Below are 17,487 nucleotides of genomic sequence, written 5' to 3' on the forward strand. Positions count from 1 at the left end.
CAGGTTCTGTGTTTTGGCCACAAAACCAGGCTGAAACTTAAAGGCCAGGTCCTTCCACCATTATGAGTGTGAGACCACGAACGACAAGTCGTGGAGCTCATTCACCCTCTTGGCTGAGGCCAGAGCTAGCAAGAACACTGCCTTGAGGGCGAGGTATTTACCCAGGATAACTTCGAGAGGTTCGAAAGGTGGCCTAGACAAAACCTTTAGAACCTTAGCCACGTCCCACTGCGGGACCCGAGAGGCGCGGGGGAACAAGATTGCTCGACACTCCTGAAGAACATGGAAAACTGACGAGAGGCCCCCTGGTCAATGCCTCCGAGTAGAAATACTTGTCCAGTGCTCCTCGGACCCCTTTGATGGCTGGCATGGAAACCCCTAGGTATTCCCTTAGGTAGACCAGGAAGTCTGCAATCCTGTGGACCGATACATCCAGGGGCCTCAGGTTCTGAGCTGCATAGCACTTAGCAAAAGTGGCCCCCTTGGCCTGGTAAACCATGACCGAGGATTTCCTAAGATGACCGGTCATCCTCGAGGCTGTCCTCTTTGAGTATCCTTCCTTCCTTAGTAAACGCCCGATAACCTCCACGCATGTAACTGAAGGCACTGGGGGTTCTCTAAACCTTTGGAAGTGGGGCTGGTGTAGCAGATTTCTTATCGGCAGAGTCCACGGAGGAAGGATAGCCAGGGCTTGTAGGTCTGCGAACCACTCCCTCTCCGGCCACCAGGGCGCTACCAAAGTCCACCTTGTACCTCTTGACTGCCTGATCCTGTTGAGAACCTGCCCGAGAATCCTGAAGGGAGGAAAGGCATATATGTCGAATCCGTCCTACGAGTGTTGGAAGATGTCTTTGAACACTGCTGCTGTGTCTGGCACCGGGAAACAGAACACAAGGAGCTTTGCATTGAGCCCCATGTCGAAAAGGTCTATCACCGGTGAGCTCCACCTCTGGAGGATCTTCTGGGCTACCTGTGGGTGTAAGGACCACTCTGACCCCACTACTTGCCCTGTCCTGCCGAGGCCGTTGGCTAGAACGTTCCTTTTTTCCCAGAATGAACCTGGCTGTGAGGCTGATTTGTCCCTTTTCGGCCCATTCCGGGTATTTGAGACGCGAGGTTGCACAACTCCCTTGATCTCAATCCTCCTTGCTTCTTTATGTATGCCACCACGGTGGCGTTGTCGCACCTGAGTGCTACCATGTTTACCCGGAGACGATGGGCGAACCTTGTGAGGGCCTTTTGACCTGCTAGTAGCTCGAGCATGTTTATGTGAAGGGTCTTCTCCCCCGGAGACCACTTCCTCTCTGCTGTTTCCCCAAGTAGATGGGCTCCCCACCCCTCCTTCCATGCGTCTGTGAAGCGCAACACCTCTGGAGGAACGGACGCGAATGGTACCCCCTTAAGGGTGTTCACCCTGTCGGATCACCAGGGGAGCATGTTCCAGGAGTCCGGAGACATCCCGACTAGTTCTTGAGGAGGGGCTCCCGGTGCCCAACGGTCCTTCAGGTTCTATTGGACTGGTCTCAGCTTGAGCCTCCCCTGAGGAACCAACTTCTCCAACGAGACCAGGTGGCCCACGAGCCTCTGCCAGTCCTTGGCTCCCATTATCGCACCTGTCAGGAATGGTCGAATAACTTGATCCAGGTTGCTCAGCCTCTCTTGAGAGGGGAATGCCCTTCCTAATTGGGAGTCCAGGACCATCCCTAGGTACGTTATCCTGGTGGTGGGGACTAACTGGGACTTTTCCAAGTTGATGGTGATCCCCAGATCCCTGCAGAACTGCAATAGCTTTGCTCCTTGCTCCTTTAAGACTGTCTCTGAGGCTGAAAGCAGCAACCCGACATCTAGGTACCGGATCAGCCTGATGCCCTGCTTGTGGGCCCAGGATGATACTACGGTGACCACCCTCGTGAACACCTGAGGAGCCGTTGACAGTCCGAAGCAGCGAGTCTTGACCTGCAGAGACTGGGATCCCCACTTCACTCTGAGGAACATCCTGCTGGAGGGATGCACGGGGATCCGAAAAAGTCGTCCTTGATGATCCAGGGACATCATGAAATCCCCTTCCCTCAAGGCTGCCAGCACCCCTTGAGCCGGCGTATTTTGCCTAAAGGAGGACTGGGCTGGGGCATCTCTCCTGCGGGAGGGCCGCGGGGATTGCTGCCAGGAAGCGGAGGGGCCGCCTGTCTAGCTGGTGCCGTAGGTGGGGCTCCACTGAGTCCTTAATTTTTACCCACTGTCTCCATAGTTCTGCTACTGTCTGCAGGGGGAACACAGTCTCACCCCACACCGGCGCATTCCTCCGAAACTTCGCTTTCCGTTCGGGAAGACTATGAGAGAACCTGTTAAGGAACTTGTCCCTCCTCTTCAACACCCAGTTTGCCGTTTGGGTCAGGGACTGGAAGGTAAGGGACTTCGTCGCCTTCCCTTGCGAGCGAATGAGTTCTTGTAGAAGGGCCCGATTCTCTGGTACTGACAGGTCGTGAGATAGCTTGGAACCCTGTCAGGGCGCACGCCCACTAGTCCAGCCAGGAGGTCACATTGACTATCTCTCGCGAGGTGACCTCCATCATGGAGGCCACTGCTTAAGAGTAAACCACTAGTGCAGTGAGGGTTCTGTCATCTGCACTGCCCTGGTTTAACGTTGCAAAGGCTTCTTCCAACGAGCGGGGACTTGCATGACGCCCGTCTGGAACATAGAATTTCTTCTGGGTCCTCCGTCCCGGCAGGAGCTTGAAGGACCCTTGGGCTTTTAGGGAGTTCTTATGTCACCTCAACGTATTTATCGACATGCTCCATGCCTTGTGCCACGTCCCACGCTAGCGGTAGGGCCAAGGATGGTTTCTGCTGGCTGGGGTTATCCACCATCCTCCCCAAACCTGAAAGCCAAGCCTGCTCTGAAGACGGTTTAGGCTCGTCTAATCTGTGGTGGTGGAGGATCAGAGCCCGGACTTTCTATAGGAGGACACTTCGCCGAGGGAACACTCGACCGTGTCTAACAAGCCCCTTACCACTTGATCCTCCGTGCCGGCTTCATCCTCGAGCATGGATGGATCAGTGGGGGCGGCTGTATCCCTCCCTTCTGGCTGGTCCGATGGAGCAGCTTCCTCCTTCTCGGATGGAGCCGCTGGGACGGAGGTAGCCGTCACGGGTCTACCCCCTCCCAGGGAAATCCGTGGGGTGTAAGTACCCTGATATGCCAGCGGCTGCCTCCAATGCTTGGCTGGGGCTGGCGTGACAACGGGTATGGATGTCATGCTGCCGGGCAGTCGCTTGTCATGCTGCCGGGCCGAGCCAGCGACTGCCTCCGCTGGACGGATGGAGCCGGTGACTTGCCAGGCAAAGGCAAGGTAAAGAGTACGTGTGCCGTCTGCATCCGACGGGCGGACAGAGCCGAAGAGACACAGGGCAAAGGCGCGGGGGAGGCTCCAGCAGCTACTGAGGCAGGCACTGGAGCGGCAAGCGCCCTGTTCGACCCGCTAGGGGGGAAATCCACTTTGCCTCCGTCACGAATGGAGCCGTAATGGGTCTACCCCCTCCCGGGGAAATCCGTGGGGTGTAAGTACCCTGATATGTCAGTGGCTGCCTCCGATGCTTGGATGGGGCTAGCCAGGACAATGTAGCGGCTGGCTCCATCACGGATGGAGCCACCGGGACGGAGGTAGCCGTCATGGGTCTAACCCGTCCCGGGGAAATCCATGGGGTGCAAGTACCCAGATATGTCAGCGGCTGCCTCCGATGCTTGGATGGGGCTAGCCGGGACAATGGAGCGGCTAGCTACATCACGGATGGAGCCACCGGGACGGAGGTAGCCGACAAGGGTCTACCCCCTCCCGGGGAAATCCGTGGGGTGTGAGTACCCTGGTATACCAGCGGTTGACCACGAACCTTGAATGGGGCTGTCGTGGTACCGGGTATGGATGCCATGCTGCATATGTGTCAACGGCTTCATCCAGCGAGCGGACGGAGCCGAAGAGACACTGGGCAAGGGCGCGGGGGGTCTCGAGCAGCCACCGAGGCAGGCACGGGAGCGGTAAGAGCCCTGTTCGACCCGCTAGGGGGAAAAGCCACTTTAGCCCATATCCTCTCGGAGGAATTCCTCTTCTTCCTCGAGACCTTTGCCTTCCTCCTGGAAGGGCCTACGTAAGAGCTGAGCTTCCTCCTTTTAGAACTCTCCCACTTCCTTCTCGTCTCTCAGGCGTCTGAGTCTTCCGACGAAGAAGAGTCGTAGGACGAAGATGTATCTGAGGAGGGAGAAGAGGAAGAAGAGCTCGCTTAATCTTCCGTCAACAATGTAGGGTCTTGTAGTTGTGCAACCGGCGTGACGGGCTGCATGAAGTCCGACGGCGGCGTGCGTAGAGCCTTCCGAGAAGCGAACCTGCCCGAGAATTCCTCCTCCTGACGCATGGGTGATCTGAAGGTCATCCTCGGTGCCGTCCATACAATGGAGTCGGGGTCTGAAGATCCTGTGGGCTGCCTCTCCTTGTCCATAACACCCCGGGGCGCCGCTGAACCTGTAAGACACTGCCACGATGAAGGGAAAGGAGCCTTACCTGACTTCCCCTACACCGGGTCTTCATTCGAGACAGGTCCTCCGGGAACCAGAACCTCGTCTACAGCACACAATCCCGCCCCACTAGCAGACCCCCCACACGTCTGCGTAGGCACAATACACCCTAAATCACCAACATCAGGCTCATGGGGAATGGCAATGGGCCGTTTCCTCTCCATAGACTTATCTACTCTGGGTAGGGGAAGAGGAAGGAGAACCTCTCTCTGACGGAGCTGAAGGAGTCGTCAAAATCATACCGGTCTTAGGCCTGGGACAGCAACGCTGGGATTCCATAAGGAAAGCACTGAAACACCAAACACCAGTAACACAGTGAGAATGTTAATGGTAAAGCACAAAAGGGATGGGGGAGCACAAAGGAAACACGTGGTAACACAAAGGCAGGTCGGACGGGATGCGAGAGAGCGGCGAGATGTTATCTATGCCGCGACCAGATGCTTATTGACGAGTCAGACCTAGCAGCGCACTCTCATGAGCTGACCCAGGGTCGCCTCAGGGCGAGTATCCATCCACCACGGGGCGACACAACAAGGGAAACGGAGATAGGGGGATCTACGCAAAATTCTTGGTCGGATAGGGAGGAGATCCCAGATACTCCTAAGAAAGTAGTTCGAGGTAAGTACTCCATGTTGGAACAAATACAAATTACTTTCAAATTTGTCATTTGTTCCGACACGAATTCAGGACAAATCTATGTAGGAGACTCAAATAAAGGTGAGTGGAAGTCCAGTTAAGTTTGGTAATACCAAAGGTTGATGACCTGTGCAATAATTGTCAGAGTGGGGAACCACTCTGTGACTACATCAAGGTTTATGTATAACCATAGGTTTGATATTATAGACAGACAGACCTATACAACCCAACTCCCCCTTGCCAGGAGACTGGGGACGTGATGAAACATATTAGTATATGAAGAGAGAAAGATTCTGGCAACTTGTAAAATGGGGCCTAACCACAGTGGATGGGAGCCAGCTGGTAGGGACTCGGATGTTATACCCCAAGGTAAGGGAAGATGAAGGAAGGAAAAGGCCAGTAGAGTAATTCCATTACATTCACCCCAGATTAAAACTGTAACCTCTGCCTTTGACAGAGTGCTAAATGTCTTGTAAGGAGCTAAGGAAGCTAGACCACTTAATGAGCAGCCACCTCAGGCCCTAGAATGAGTGTGTCTAGGCAACTGTGTCCCGACTTCCACACTCTGGCTTATAACAACAGCAAGACAAGAAAGGTTCCTTTAGAATGCCAGGGACATCCTTATACCCCTGACGCCATGAGCTCTGGCTCGCCTTTCCTGGTGATGAGGGGAGAGGATTGAGGGCACAGTCAACGAACATCCTAATCCATTAGGAAATCATGCTTTTAGTAATCTTCCTCTTGACCCTGCCCTTAATAACAAACAGGCGATTGTTGTGTGGGCAAGGCCCTCTTGTAAGCTTGAGATAGCACCCTCTCAAGACATAGTAACATATGATCTGTACCATCGGTTACCTTCCATAGACTAGCAAACTAGAAGAACCAAAATCTAGTCCGGCACAGCCAGATTTTGAGTCTTAGTAATAAAATCAGGGACGAAGTTGACGTTCCAATGACGCCAGGTGCCCCAACAGAAGTTGCCATTTGAACCTTTCCCTTCTGCTCTTGAGATGAAAAGATCTTTCCTAATCGGGTATCGACACACATTCCCAGATACTCCAGGTCTTATTTGGGATGCAGGGATGACTTTTCAAGATTTATTTCAACCCCTGGATCGTTCCAAAACTTAAAAAGCAATATCTCGGTGTAGGAGAAGGGTCTCCACCGAGTCTCCCAGAATCAGCCAGTCATATAGATACTGGAGTAGTCAGATGCCATTGGCGTAGGCCCAGGCCGAAACTAGAGTGAACACTCATAAACACTTGTGGGGCTGTCTACAGGCCGAAGCACAGCACTCGAAACAGGTATATCTTTTTGTGCAGTACCCCGGTCTGATCAACTGTCTAACTGTGGTCTCCATCTCAACGGAGTTTGAAAAATAAACTTGTTCAAGGCTGATAGGTCTATGACTGGTCCCCAGGCTCCAGATGCCTTCTCTACGACTTCCTGAAAAGTCTACTCCTCTAACAAGGTCTGAACTTCTGCCTGAAGAGCGATATCCTTTGCTGATCCCTTAGCAAAGGACGATGGACTTGTTAGGTAATGCATCAGGGGATTGGGAGAGCTGATGAACGGGACAACATACTCTGACCGAAAGACACTTACTGTCCAGAGTTCGGCCCTGTGAACTCCCAACACTGCTACCTGCATCTCAGGCATCCGCACACCAGTACAATTGCCGAGGGAATGGCACCCTGGCGGAGGTGCTGTCCAGAAGCTATCACCCCTTTCCTCAAGGACTTTGTCTCTAATGAGATGTTTGAAAGGGCTACCCTTCCTGACAGTGTTCTGCCTGGAAGGATCCTTGACACTTGTGTAAGCATGTATGCACAACCAGAACTTTTGGCGCAACTGGTGCCGAAGAGGAGAGCCGGGACGTTACAGCCCTAAGAAGAAGAGAGTCCTGGCTCACCTTCTTCAATTTCTCCGCATCAGCCTCGACGTCATCCACTTGGAACAAAGACAGGTTGGAGATAAGGGAGATGCAGAGCAGGAGGACCTCCCTGATCGGCACTTGATTCGAGAACTTGGAGATGATGGGATCTTGTTTCTTCAAGACCTAGTTGGCAGCATTGTGGGCCAAGAACCCTACCACCAGATAAGATGATGTTCTTGAAAAGCTGCTCTTGCGTCAGGATTGGACAGATCTTTGGTGTCGACCATGTAGCCTACAGTACCAGACCAGTAATCCAAGATAAGGCTTGAAGAGTCGCCTTCACCAGCCACTACATTCCTGAAGCGTCACCGCTTGAGAACATAGCTGGTTGTACCGTTAGCTTCTCCGCAGACCCACCTTGAGTTAAGGCTAACACTGCCCGGTCTAAAGGCAGGAGAGAAGAGTCGTCGAAAATATACTGTAGTAATACTTCCTATGCCTCACGAAAGGAGAAAGTAGTCCAGATGAGTTGCTAGCCCTAAGGGAGTCTTTTCTCACAGAGATCTGCGAGTTCACCTTCCTTATTGTACCAGCCTCCAGCTTCAACCAAGGAAGTTCGGGAGAGTGGGGGCACGACAATGAAGATTAGAAGTTGTGCCTCGCACCTCTGCAGTGGAATAAGACACTTCCTCAAGGTCATTGACTGTCCGAATGAAGGACAAGACCTAGAAAACACATAACCTGACGCACCCTGCAAAGTGGTCAAAGCTTTAGGGCTGGCTGATACCGGCAGCAGACCTGAACAGTCCAAATTACCATCAGGTTGTACATCCAACTCCCACCTTATACCCAGATGAGCTAGGGGTGGGTCATAGTCATTATCACGAACTTTAGTCGGGGAACAAAAACTATGATGAGTTTCCCTGGGTGTGGGAGCCTAGCGGCAGCAACGGCCTACTGAATCTGGTCATCAACCACTTTCAACACCAAAGTTTTCAGAAGAGAAGTTGTATCCTTCTGACCTCGAGACTTCTCTGTGAAGGAGGCGAGGATGCTTATTGCCTCCTTTAGGGGAATTCTTGGATGCTCGGGAAACTCTTGCAATTGGAAAGATTCTGGGGACTGTGAAGTCCAAGGGTTGGAACAGTAGAGGCTGAATAGCATGCCTCGACAGGTGAAGCCTATACAGTACAGCTCAATCAATGTGATATCTCTTGAGACCTCGATACCCTACTGGTCCTTGGGGAAATGTTATCTCCAGAAGGTGGAGTGATCTGCCTTGACTTCTGATGCCTCTGATGGATTTTGCCAGCTAAAAGACCAAGCCTTTACCACATAGTCAAGGCAACTCGCTCGCTGTTCGCGTGAGTCGAGGCAACTCGCTCGCTGTTCGCGTGAGTCGAGGCAACTCGCTCGTTGTTCGCGTGAGTCGAGGCAACTCGCTCGCTGTTCGCGTGAGTCGAGGCAACTCGCTCGCTGTTCGCGTGAGTCGAGGCAACTCGCTCGCTGTTCGCGTGAGTCGAGGCAACTCGCTCGCTGTTCGCGTGAGTCGAGGCAACTCGCTCGCTGTTCGCGTGAGTCGAGGCAACTCGCTCGCTGTTCGCGTGAGTCGAGGCAACTCGCTCGCTGTTCGCGTGAGTCGAGGCAACTCGCTCGCTGTTCGCGTGAGTCGAGGCAACTCGCTCGCTGTTCGCGTGAGTCGAGGCAACTCGCTCGCTGTTCGCGTGAGTCGAGGCAACTCGCTCGCTGTTCGCGTGAGTCGAGGCAACTCGCTCGCTGTTCGCGTGAGTCGAGGCAACTCGCTCGCTGTTCCCGTGAGTCGAGGCAACTCGCTCGCTGTTCGCGTGAGTCGAGGCAACTCGCTCGCTGTTCCCGTGAGTCGTGGCAACTCGCTCGCTGTTCCCGTGAGTCGAGGCAACTCGCTCGCTGTTCCCGTGAGTCGAGGCAACTCGCTCGCTGTTCGCGTGAGTCGGGGCAACTCGCTCGCTGTTAGCGTGAGAGTCGAGGCCACTCGCTTGCTGTTCGTGTGAGAGTCGAAGCCACTCGCACGCTGTTCGCGTGAGAGTCAAGGCAACTCGCTCGCTGTTACCGTGAGAGTCGAGGCAACTCGCTCTCTGTTCGAGTGAGAGTCGAGGCAACTCGCTCGCTGTTCCCGTTAGTCGAGGCAACTCGCTCGCTGTTCGAGTGAGTCGAGGCAACTCGCTCTCTGTTCGAGTGAGAGTCGAGGCAACTCGCTCGCTGTTCCCGTTAGTCGAGGCAACTCGCTCGCTGTTCGAGTGAGTCGAGGCAACTCGCTCGCTGTTCGAGTGAGTCGAGGCAACTCGCTCGCTGTTCGCGTGAGTCGAGGCAACTCGCTCGCTGTTCGCGTGAGTCGAGGCAACTCGCTCCGTGTTCGCACGAGAGTCGAGACATCTCGCTCGCTGTTACCGTGAATCGAGGCAACTCGCTCGTTGTTCGTGTGAGTCGAGGCACCTCGCTCGCTGTTACCGTGAGTCGAGGCAACTCGCTCGCTGTTACCGTGAGTCGAGGCACCTCGCTCGCTGTTACCGTGAGTCGAAGCACCTCGCTCGCTGTTACCGTGAGTCGAAGCACCTCGCTCGCTGTTACCGTGAGTCGAGGCCACTCGCTCGCTGTTACCGGGAGTCGAGGCCACTCGCTCGCTGTTCGCTCGAGTCGAGGCCACTCGCTCGCTGTTCGCTCGAGTCGAGGCCACTCGCTCGCTGTTCGCTCGAGTCGAGGCCACTCGCTCGCTGTTCGCTCGAGTCGAGGCCACTCGCTCGCTGTTCGCTCGAGTCGAGGCCACTCGCTCGCTGTTCGCTCGAGTCGAGGCCACTCGCTCGCTGTTCGCGTGAGTCGAGGCCACTCGCTCGCTGTTCGCGTGAGCCGAGGCCACTCGCTCGCTCGATGTTCGCATGAGAGTTGATGCAACTCGCTCGATGTTCGCATGTGAGTTGATGCAACTCGCTCGCTGTTCGCGTGAGAGTAGAGGCAACTCGCTCGTTGTTCGCGTGAGAGTAGAGGCAACTCGCTCGTTGTTCGCGTGAGAGTAGAGGCAACTCGCTCGCTGTTCGCGTGAGAGTAGAGGCAACTTGCTCGCTGTTTGGATGAGAGTTGAGGCAACTCGCTCGCTATTTGGGTGAGAGTTGAGGCAACTCGCTCATTGTTCGCGTGAGAGTTGATGCAACTCTCTCGATGTTCGCGTGAGAGTTCATGCAACTCTCACTTTTCGCGTGAGAGTTCATGCAACTCTCTCACTGTTTGCGTGAGAGTTCATGCAACTCTCTCACTGTTTGCGTGAGAGTTGATGCAACTCTCGCGCTGTTCGCGTGAGAGTTGATGCAACTCTCTCGTTGTTCGCGTGAGAGTTGATGCAACTCTCGCGCTGTTCGCATGAGAGTTGATGCAACTCGCTCACTGTTAGTGTGAGAGTTGATGCAACTCGCTCGCTGTTCACGTGAGAGTTGAGGGAATTTTCTTACTGTTTGCACGAGACAGTCTCGCTTATGTGGGCTGTGTATCCAATAGCAATAGTAGTACGACTCAACTTCAGCTTATACAGAAAAATATTCCTATTCTAACAGGAGAAGGTTTGTAACCACAATGTAATAAATCATGCTGAATATGGTACTGTATAAAAAAAATACAGAAGGTAAAACATATCGCTATTTTACCCTATTTCTCTCCTTACAAATAATAATTTGCAAATGTTAAGGTACCTTTGTACATTAAAACATAATAGTATTCTATAACACAGGTAAAAACCAAGTCTGATATACTTTAAATAAATTCCAGTGTAAGACTTGTGATGTAATCGTCGTAAATGTGCGACACACACACTGGCCGATATATAGTACTACCAAACAATCTTCCTTCATCAACACCAAGACATCATATCTTTGTAGTGTACTACGTTTGATGGAAACCACTGCAACTATGAAGGAGTTGTGACACACGATAAGACTAACAAATACAAAGGTGGACAAAATGCAACTCTTTTTAAACATCTATGATTGAGGGTAATTTAGTGCCACAACTGGCATTCCTTGCAAAAGGAAATACAATATAAGCATCACTCAAATACTAATGGACAGACAGAATGCTAAACTTGTTTCAAGGAAATACTGTACAGGTATTGGTGTACATTTTTTACCCTTTTGCCTAAAATTTTTGTTCATTTCCAAAGGATGATTTGCAAGTTGCGTAAAATTCTTGTTCATCTTCGAAGGAGGAGTTGCGAGACAATGTAAATCACCAACACAGGCAGACAGATGATCTTTGTTTATATAACTTTATATGGTCACATTTTAACTAGGTTTGACTAAAATCTATTTGACATTGTGTTTCACTCATACAGTGTATGATCCATCTCTCTTCAGGAACATCTAAGAATAATTGTCCATCAATATTTATTAGCATTGAAATAAACCCCTTAAACAATGGAAGAGTTGCAACGACAAATTATGTTACCTAGACTAAAGGAGACACAAAACTACTTGTACTAACTTTGTTGATAAGACAAGTAACCGGCTGTCTGTTAATCTTTAAACTAACATAAGACCTAAAATACCTCAATAAGGTAAGAAAGGAATGTAACGATATCATCCAGAAAGTGTCATGCATATAAGGTATACAGGAAAAAATCATAAAGATTTAATCCTGACCTATGACCACAAAAACTGGTTAAGGTCTCAACTATTTTGAGAATATACCCAACTCTTAATTGTACATAATTACACTATTAGATCAAATTTGAAGATTAGAGACATAAAGAATAACATGGAGAAAAGACACCGAGAATTATATGAAGTGGGACACCAAAGATAATTCGGACAGCGAGAATATTGAGTTGACGGGTACTGAAAATAATGAGAAGAGAGATACAGTACTGAGAAGAGAGGGATGATACTGAGAAAAGTGATAGATACTGAGAAGAGAGGGATAGATACTAAGAAAAGCGAGATAAAGTGGGACACCCAAGAACAATGAGAGAAGAGGAGGAAAAAAAGAACAATGGGAATAGGAATACAGAGAATGATGAAAACAGTGGCACCAAGAACAAAGAAGAAAGTGAAAAGTGGGATACTGTAATGGGAATAATGAAGACACGGATAATAATGAGTAAAGGGATATTGGTAATAATAAGAGGGATAGGAATACTGAGAATAATGGGAATAGGGATAGGGAAGACACTAATGGGAGAGGGATAGGGATAATGAGAATAAGAACAATACTGTATTAAGAATGATACCAGTACGAGGGATACCCAGAATAGTGACAAGAGAAGGGACCATAGTTAATAATGAGAGAGTAACGTCGTGAATAACAAGAGGGATACTGAAAATAATGAGGATGAGCCTACTGAGAATAATGAAAAAAGGAATAGGCCCAATGAAGAGAGAGATACTGAGAATATTATGAGAAGATTGAATACATTAAAGAGAAGAGGGCTAACCATAAGAATAAGAATCAGTGGACAGATACAGAAAATAATCAGAAAGCAAAGAGGGACACTTGAATGAGGAGGAGAGGACGTCAAGAACGGGGGGAAAGGATATCGAAAATGAGAAGAGGACGTTGAGAATGAGGAGTAGAAGAGGGCGTAGAGAATGAGGAAAAGAGGACGTAGAGAATGAGAAGAGGACGTGGAGAATGAGGAGGAGAAGTGAACGTAGAGAATAAGGAGGAGAAGTGGACGTAGAGAATGAGGAGAAGGGGACATAGAGAATGAGAAGAGGACGTAGAGATTGAGAAGAGGGCATCGAGGAGGAGAAGAGGACGTCGAGGAGGAGGAGAAGAGGACGTCGAGGAGGAGGAGAAGAGGACGTCGAGGAGGAGGAGAAGAGGACGTCGAGGAGGAGGAGAAGAGGACGTCAAAGAGGAGGAGAAGAGGACGTCAAAGAGGAGAAAAGGACGTCAAAGAGAAGGAGAAGAGGACGTCGAGATTGAGGAGGAGGAGGAGAAGAGGACGTCGAGATTGAGGAGGAGGAGGAGAAGAGGACGTCGAGATTGAGGAGGAGGAGGAGAAGAGGACGTCGAGATTGAGGAGGAGGAGGAGAAGAGGACGTCGAGATTGAGGAGGAGGAGGAGAAGAGGACGTCGAGATTGAGGAGGAGGAGGAGAAGAGGACGTCGAGGAGGAGATAGGGACGTCAAAGAGAAGGAGAAGAGAACGTCGAGATTGAGGAGGAGGAGGAGAAGACGTCGAGGTGGAGGAGAAGAGGACGTCGAGGAGGAGGAGAAGAGGACGTCGAGGAGGAGGAGAAGAGGACGTCGAGGAGGAGAAGAAGAGGACGTCGAGGAGAACAGGACATCGAGGAGAAGAGGAGGATGTCGAGAAGGGGACGTCAAAGAAAAGGAGAAGAGGATGTCAAGAATAAAGAGAAGAGGACACCGAGAAGGAGAAGAGGACGTCAAGGGGGAAGAGAAGCAGATGTCGAGGGGGAAGAGAAGCGGACGTCGAGGAGGAGAAGAGGACGTTGAGAATGAGGAGGTGAAAAGGACATCGAGAATGAGGAGGAGAAAAGTACATTGAGAATGAGGAGAAAAGAACATCGAGAATGAGGAGAAAAGGACGTCGAGAATGAGGAGGAGAAAAGAACATCGAGAATGAGGAGGAGAAGAGGACATCGAGAACGAGCAGGAGAATAGGATGTCAAGAATGAGGGGGAGAAGAGGACATCGAAAAAAAGAGGAGGACGTCGAGGAGGAGAAAGGACGTCGAGGAGGAGGAAAAAAAGACGTCGAGGAGAAGAGGCAAGAAAGTAGGAGGAGAAGAGGACGGCAAGAAAGGAGGAGGAGGAGAAGAAGACGTCGAGAAAGGAGAAGAGGACAGCAAGAAAGAAGAGGAGGAGAAGAGGACAGCAAGAAAGAAGAGGAGGAGAAGAGGACGGCAAGAAAGAAGAGGAGGAGAAGAGGACGGCAAGAAAGAAGAGGAGGAGAAGAGGACGGCAAGAAAGAAGAGGACGGCAAGAAAGAAGAGGAGGAGAAGAGAACGACGAGAAAGGAGGAGAAGAGAACGTCGAGAAAGGAGGAGAAGGGAACGCCGAGAAAGGAGGAGGAGAGAACGTCAGGAAAGAAGGAGAAGAGAATATCGAGAACAATGTAATGAAGACATCACGAATGAGAGAGAGAAGAGGATGGATGAAAATACAAAAATTAAGTGAAAAAAAACTCATTTCTGAGTAGTATAGTTTACATGAATCCCACAGCAAAAATTTTCCATGAAATTAATATTACTGTATTCATGAATTAAGGATTAAATAGAATGTGACAGCACACTATGCAATTCCAAAACAAATCCCAAACAACTGCATAACATTAAAACAATAATTATGAGTACTTAAACAAGACTAACCAATAAAGAATGCAGTTGGTAACAATAAATATAAAATTATGTCAACAAATATCAACACTAAAAGATTAGCCTTAAAATAAGAAATTAATTATGCATATTAAGTATATTCTATACCAGCATACATAACTAAATAGGCATTAACCATATATAAATAATTATGCTTAATATACATGAATATAAACAATTCATTCACATCAATAAATATATAAATACGGAAATTTTAAATACCTAAATGCAAAATTTTACACCCTACCGTATGAAAGCTAGATTAGGCCTACGTAGAGCTATAAAAAATTGGCCTTAATAGGAAAAATTAACCTAGCAAACAAACATACATAGGCATACTTTATCCTACAGAAATTTCTAAGTAGGCCTAGGAGATGCAACAAGGGGGATAATGCTACAATAAGGAAAAGCACATTTTGGGTAAATAAAGAATCTCCCTTCGGTCCCTATGGGGTGTACATACCAATGAATACGTCACTTCCTACGTAGGGGGATTACCGCAATCCCGGCAACTATAAATCGCCGAAATGCGGATTTCTGGATTTTCGTTACAGGCACGGATGAAAACGGGCGCCGTAACTTACCTCAAAATGAAAATATTTGTGGTTTTGTCTTTGCCAATGGCGACGGCGATAACCGACGGAACGTCGTCGGCAGATCTCTCCCCGTCTACTTCTTTGGCGTTATCTTCCCTTATTGCGGGACTTATGGACTACTTTACATTATCAGCGTTATCTTTAATGTTTAATTGTATTTCTCTACTATATTACAAGTGCGGATTAAGAAGACAGCATAACAAATTCTAGCGATAATAAAGTTAATAATTCTTGACAATTCTACGTCGAAATCCACAACTGCTAACGTGACGTCACGCAACCAGCTGAGAGTCGGCAAAACACAGGGAGTGGGGAAGCCAAGGTGGAGATGGCGCCATATTCAATTTGGGCTGTTTCCTTCCTCTAATAATGTTATTTTGGCTTATAATGTGTTATTTTACAAATGTTTCGAGAGAAATACTATCATTTATGTTTATTGAATATGACATTTATTGCTGTTTAGGTTTATTTACACCATCACGACGATAAATAATTTAGAATTTGTGTTGCTTTCTCCATCGAGAAAGTAAATTTGTGGCTTCTTCTATCTTATCTTATGTTATTTTACAAATGTGTCGAGAGTCATGCTATCATTTATGTTAATTGACTATGACATTTATTGTTGTTTAGGTTTATTTAACCATCATGGAAATTAATAATTTAGAATTTGTGCTATGTTCATCGAGAAACTAAATTTGGGGCTTCTAATTTCTTATTTTGTAAAAGCATTGACGTATGAAGTGTAATTCGATTTTACCACTCAAAATTTATAATGTAATTTCATTTCATTAATACAATTAATATTGTGATTGATTTAGGTTTTGAGTACTAATCAATTACTCAATTACGTCGTCCTTTGTGAGTGTGCATTCATTATCAAAATTGAAGTGTTAATATTTACTGGATGTGATGATTATCAATATTAAGATAGTGTGCCATTTTTATTTTTTCATCATAATTCTATTCCTCTTTTGAAGTTCCCTTCAGAGATAAATCGAAGAGATTCAATTTCTTATAATGTAATTCCACTAGTATCTAACTTTGGAATTAGAAAACGAGAAATTTTAGGAAATGTTATAATGAAGGGGGGACAACACTATAATTGTTCAGTGACTACTTTTCTCTTGTTATAGCAAGCATCACTTCCAAGAGAAGGACACCCCAAAATCAAACCATTGTTCCCAAGTCTTAGGTAGTGGCATAATCTCTGTACCATGGTCTTTTACTGTATTATTATTATTATTATTATTATTATTATTATTATTATTATTATTATTATTATTATTATTACTTGCTAAGCTATAACCCTAGCTGGAAAAGCAGTATGCTATGAGCCAAGGGGCTCCAACAGGGAAAATAGCTCAGTGAGGAAAGGAAACAAGGAAAAATAAAATTTTAAGAGGAGTAACAACATTAAAATTAATATCTCCTATATAAACAATAAAAACTTAACAAAACAAGAGGAAAAGAAACAAGACAGAACAGCACGCCTAAGTGTACCCTCAAGCAAGAGAACTCTAGCCCAAGACAGTGGAAGACCATGGTAAAGAGGCTATGGCTCTCCCCAAGACTAGAGAACAATGGTTTGATTTTGGAGTGTCCTTCTCCTAGAAGAGCTGCTGACCATAGCTAAAGAGTCTCTTCTACCCTTAATAAAAGGAAAGTGGCCACTGAACAACTAGTGCAGTAACCCGTTGGGTGAAGAAGAATTGTTTGTTAATCTCAGTGTTGTCAGGTGTATGAGGACAGGGGAGTATATGTAAAGAATATGCCATACTATTCGCAGTGTGTGTGTAGGCAAAGGGAAAATGAACCGTAACCAGAGAGGAGGATACAATGTAGTACTGTCTGGCCAGTCAAAAGACTACATAACTCTCTAGTGGTAGTATTTCAACGGGTGGCTGGTGCCCTGCCCAACCTACTACCTAGACATCTCTTGCTTGAGGGTACACTCAGGCATATTATCCCATCTTATTTCTCTTCCTTTTTTTGAAGTTTTATATCTAATTAATCAGAAAAAAAATTGTATCAGCAGATACAGAGGAAACAGAAATACATAAATTGCATGGACTTGGCTTTTTAAAGACATAATATCAATAATAATAACAGCTGAATGCAAAGATGTAACAAATATCATTAGAATAAGGACAATCTGTGGCAAGTAAGTAGGCCTACTGAGGAGAGTGAGAACATTGCATTTTGAGTTTTGAGGACATTACTTCTGCAATAGTTCTCATCCGCAATGTGATCAGGAAACATCGGGCAAATATGTCCAGAATGGCAATCAATATATATGATCAAGAATTTGACTCGGATCAAAGCTCATTGTGGTAGCTGAATATATACTAACTCATTCTATTCTTTAATTGATTATTATTATTATTATTATTATTATTATTATTATTATTATTATTATTATTATTATTATTATTATTATTATTACTTGCTAAGCT

The 17,487-nt window shown here is 47.8% G+C and overlaps 2 protein-coding genes across 2 annotated transcripts in view; one reads left to right on the forward strand and one right to left on the reverse strand.

Moving 5' to 3' along the window:
* LOC137619606 (cyclin-dependent kinase 12-like) overlaps positions 1 to 15,002 on the reverse strand; it is a 51,832-nt gene extending 36,830 nt beyond the window's left edge. The window contains 1 exon segment of the mRNA XM_068349786.1: positions 14,902 to 15,002. The gene's annotated coding sequence lies outside the window, so the exon portion shown is untranslated.
* On the forward strand, positions 13,737 to 14,183 carry LOC137620016 (uncharacterized). The gene has a single exon (XM_068350296.1). The coding sequence runs from the start codon at positions 13,737 to 13,739 to the stop codon at positions 14,181 to 14,183; it is 447 nt and encodes a 148-aa protein (XP_068206397.1).
* Positions 15,003 to 17,487: the final 2,485 nt, after the last annotated feature.

This window comes from Palaemon carinicauda, chromosome 26 (assembly GCF_036898095.1).
Source record: "Palaemon carinicauda isolate YSFRI2023 chromosome 26, ASM3689809v2, whole genome shotgun sequence".
NCBI classification, from domain to species: domain Eukaryota; kingdom Metazoa; phylum Arthropoda; class Malacostraca; order Decapoda; family Palaemonidae; genus Palaemon; species Palaemon carinicauda.

What these genes read in the sequence shown, in the direction of transcription:
- LOC137620016 (XM_068350296.1), top strand. Translation starts at nt 13,737, where the DNA reads ATGAGGGGGAGAAGAGGACATCGAAAAAAAGAGGAGGACGTCGAGGAG.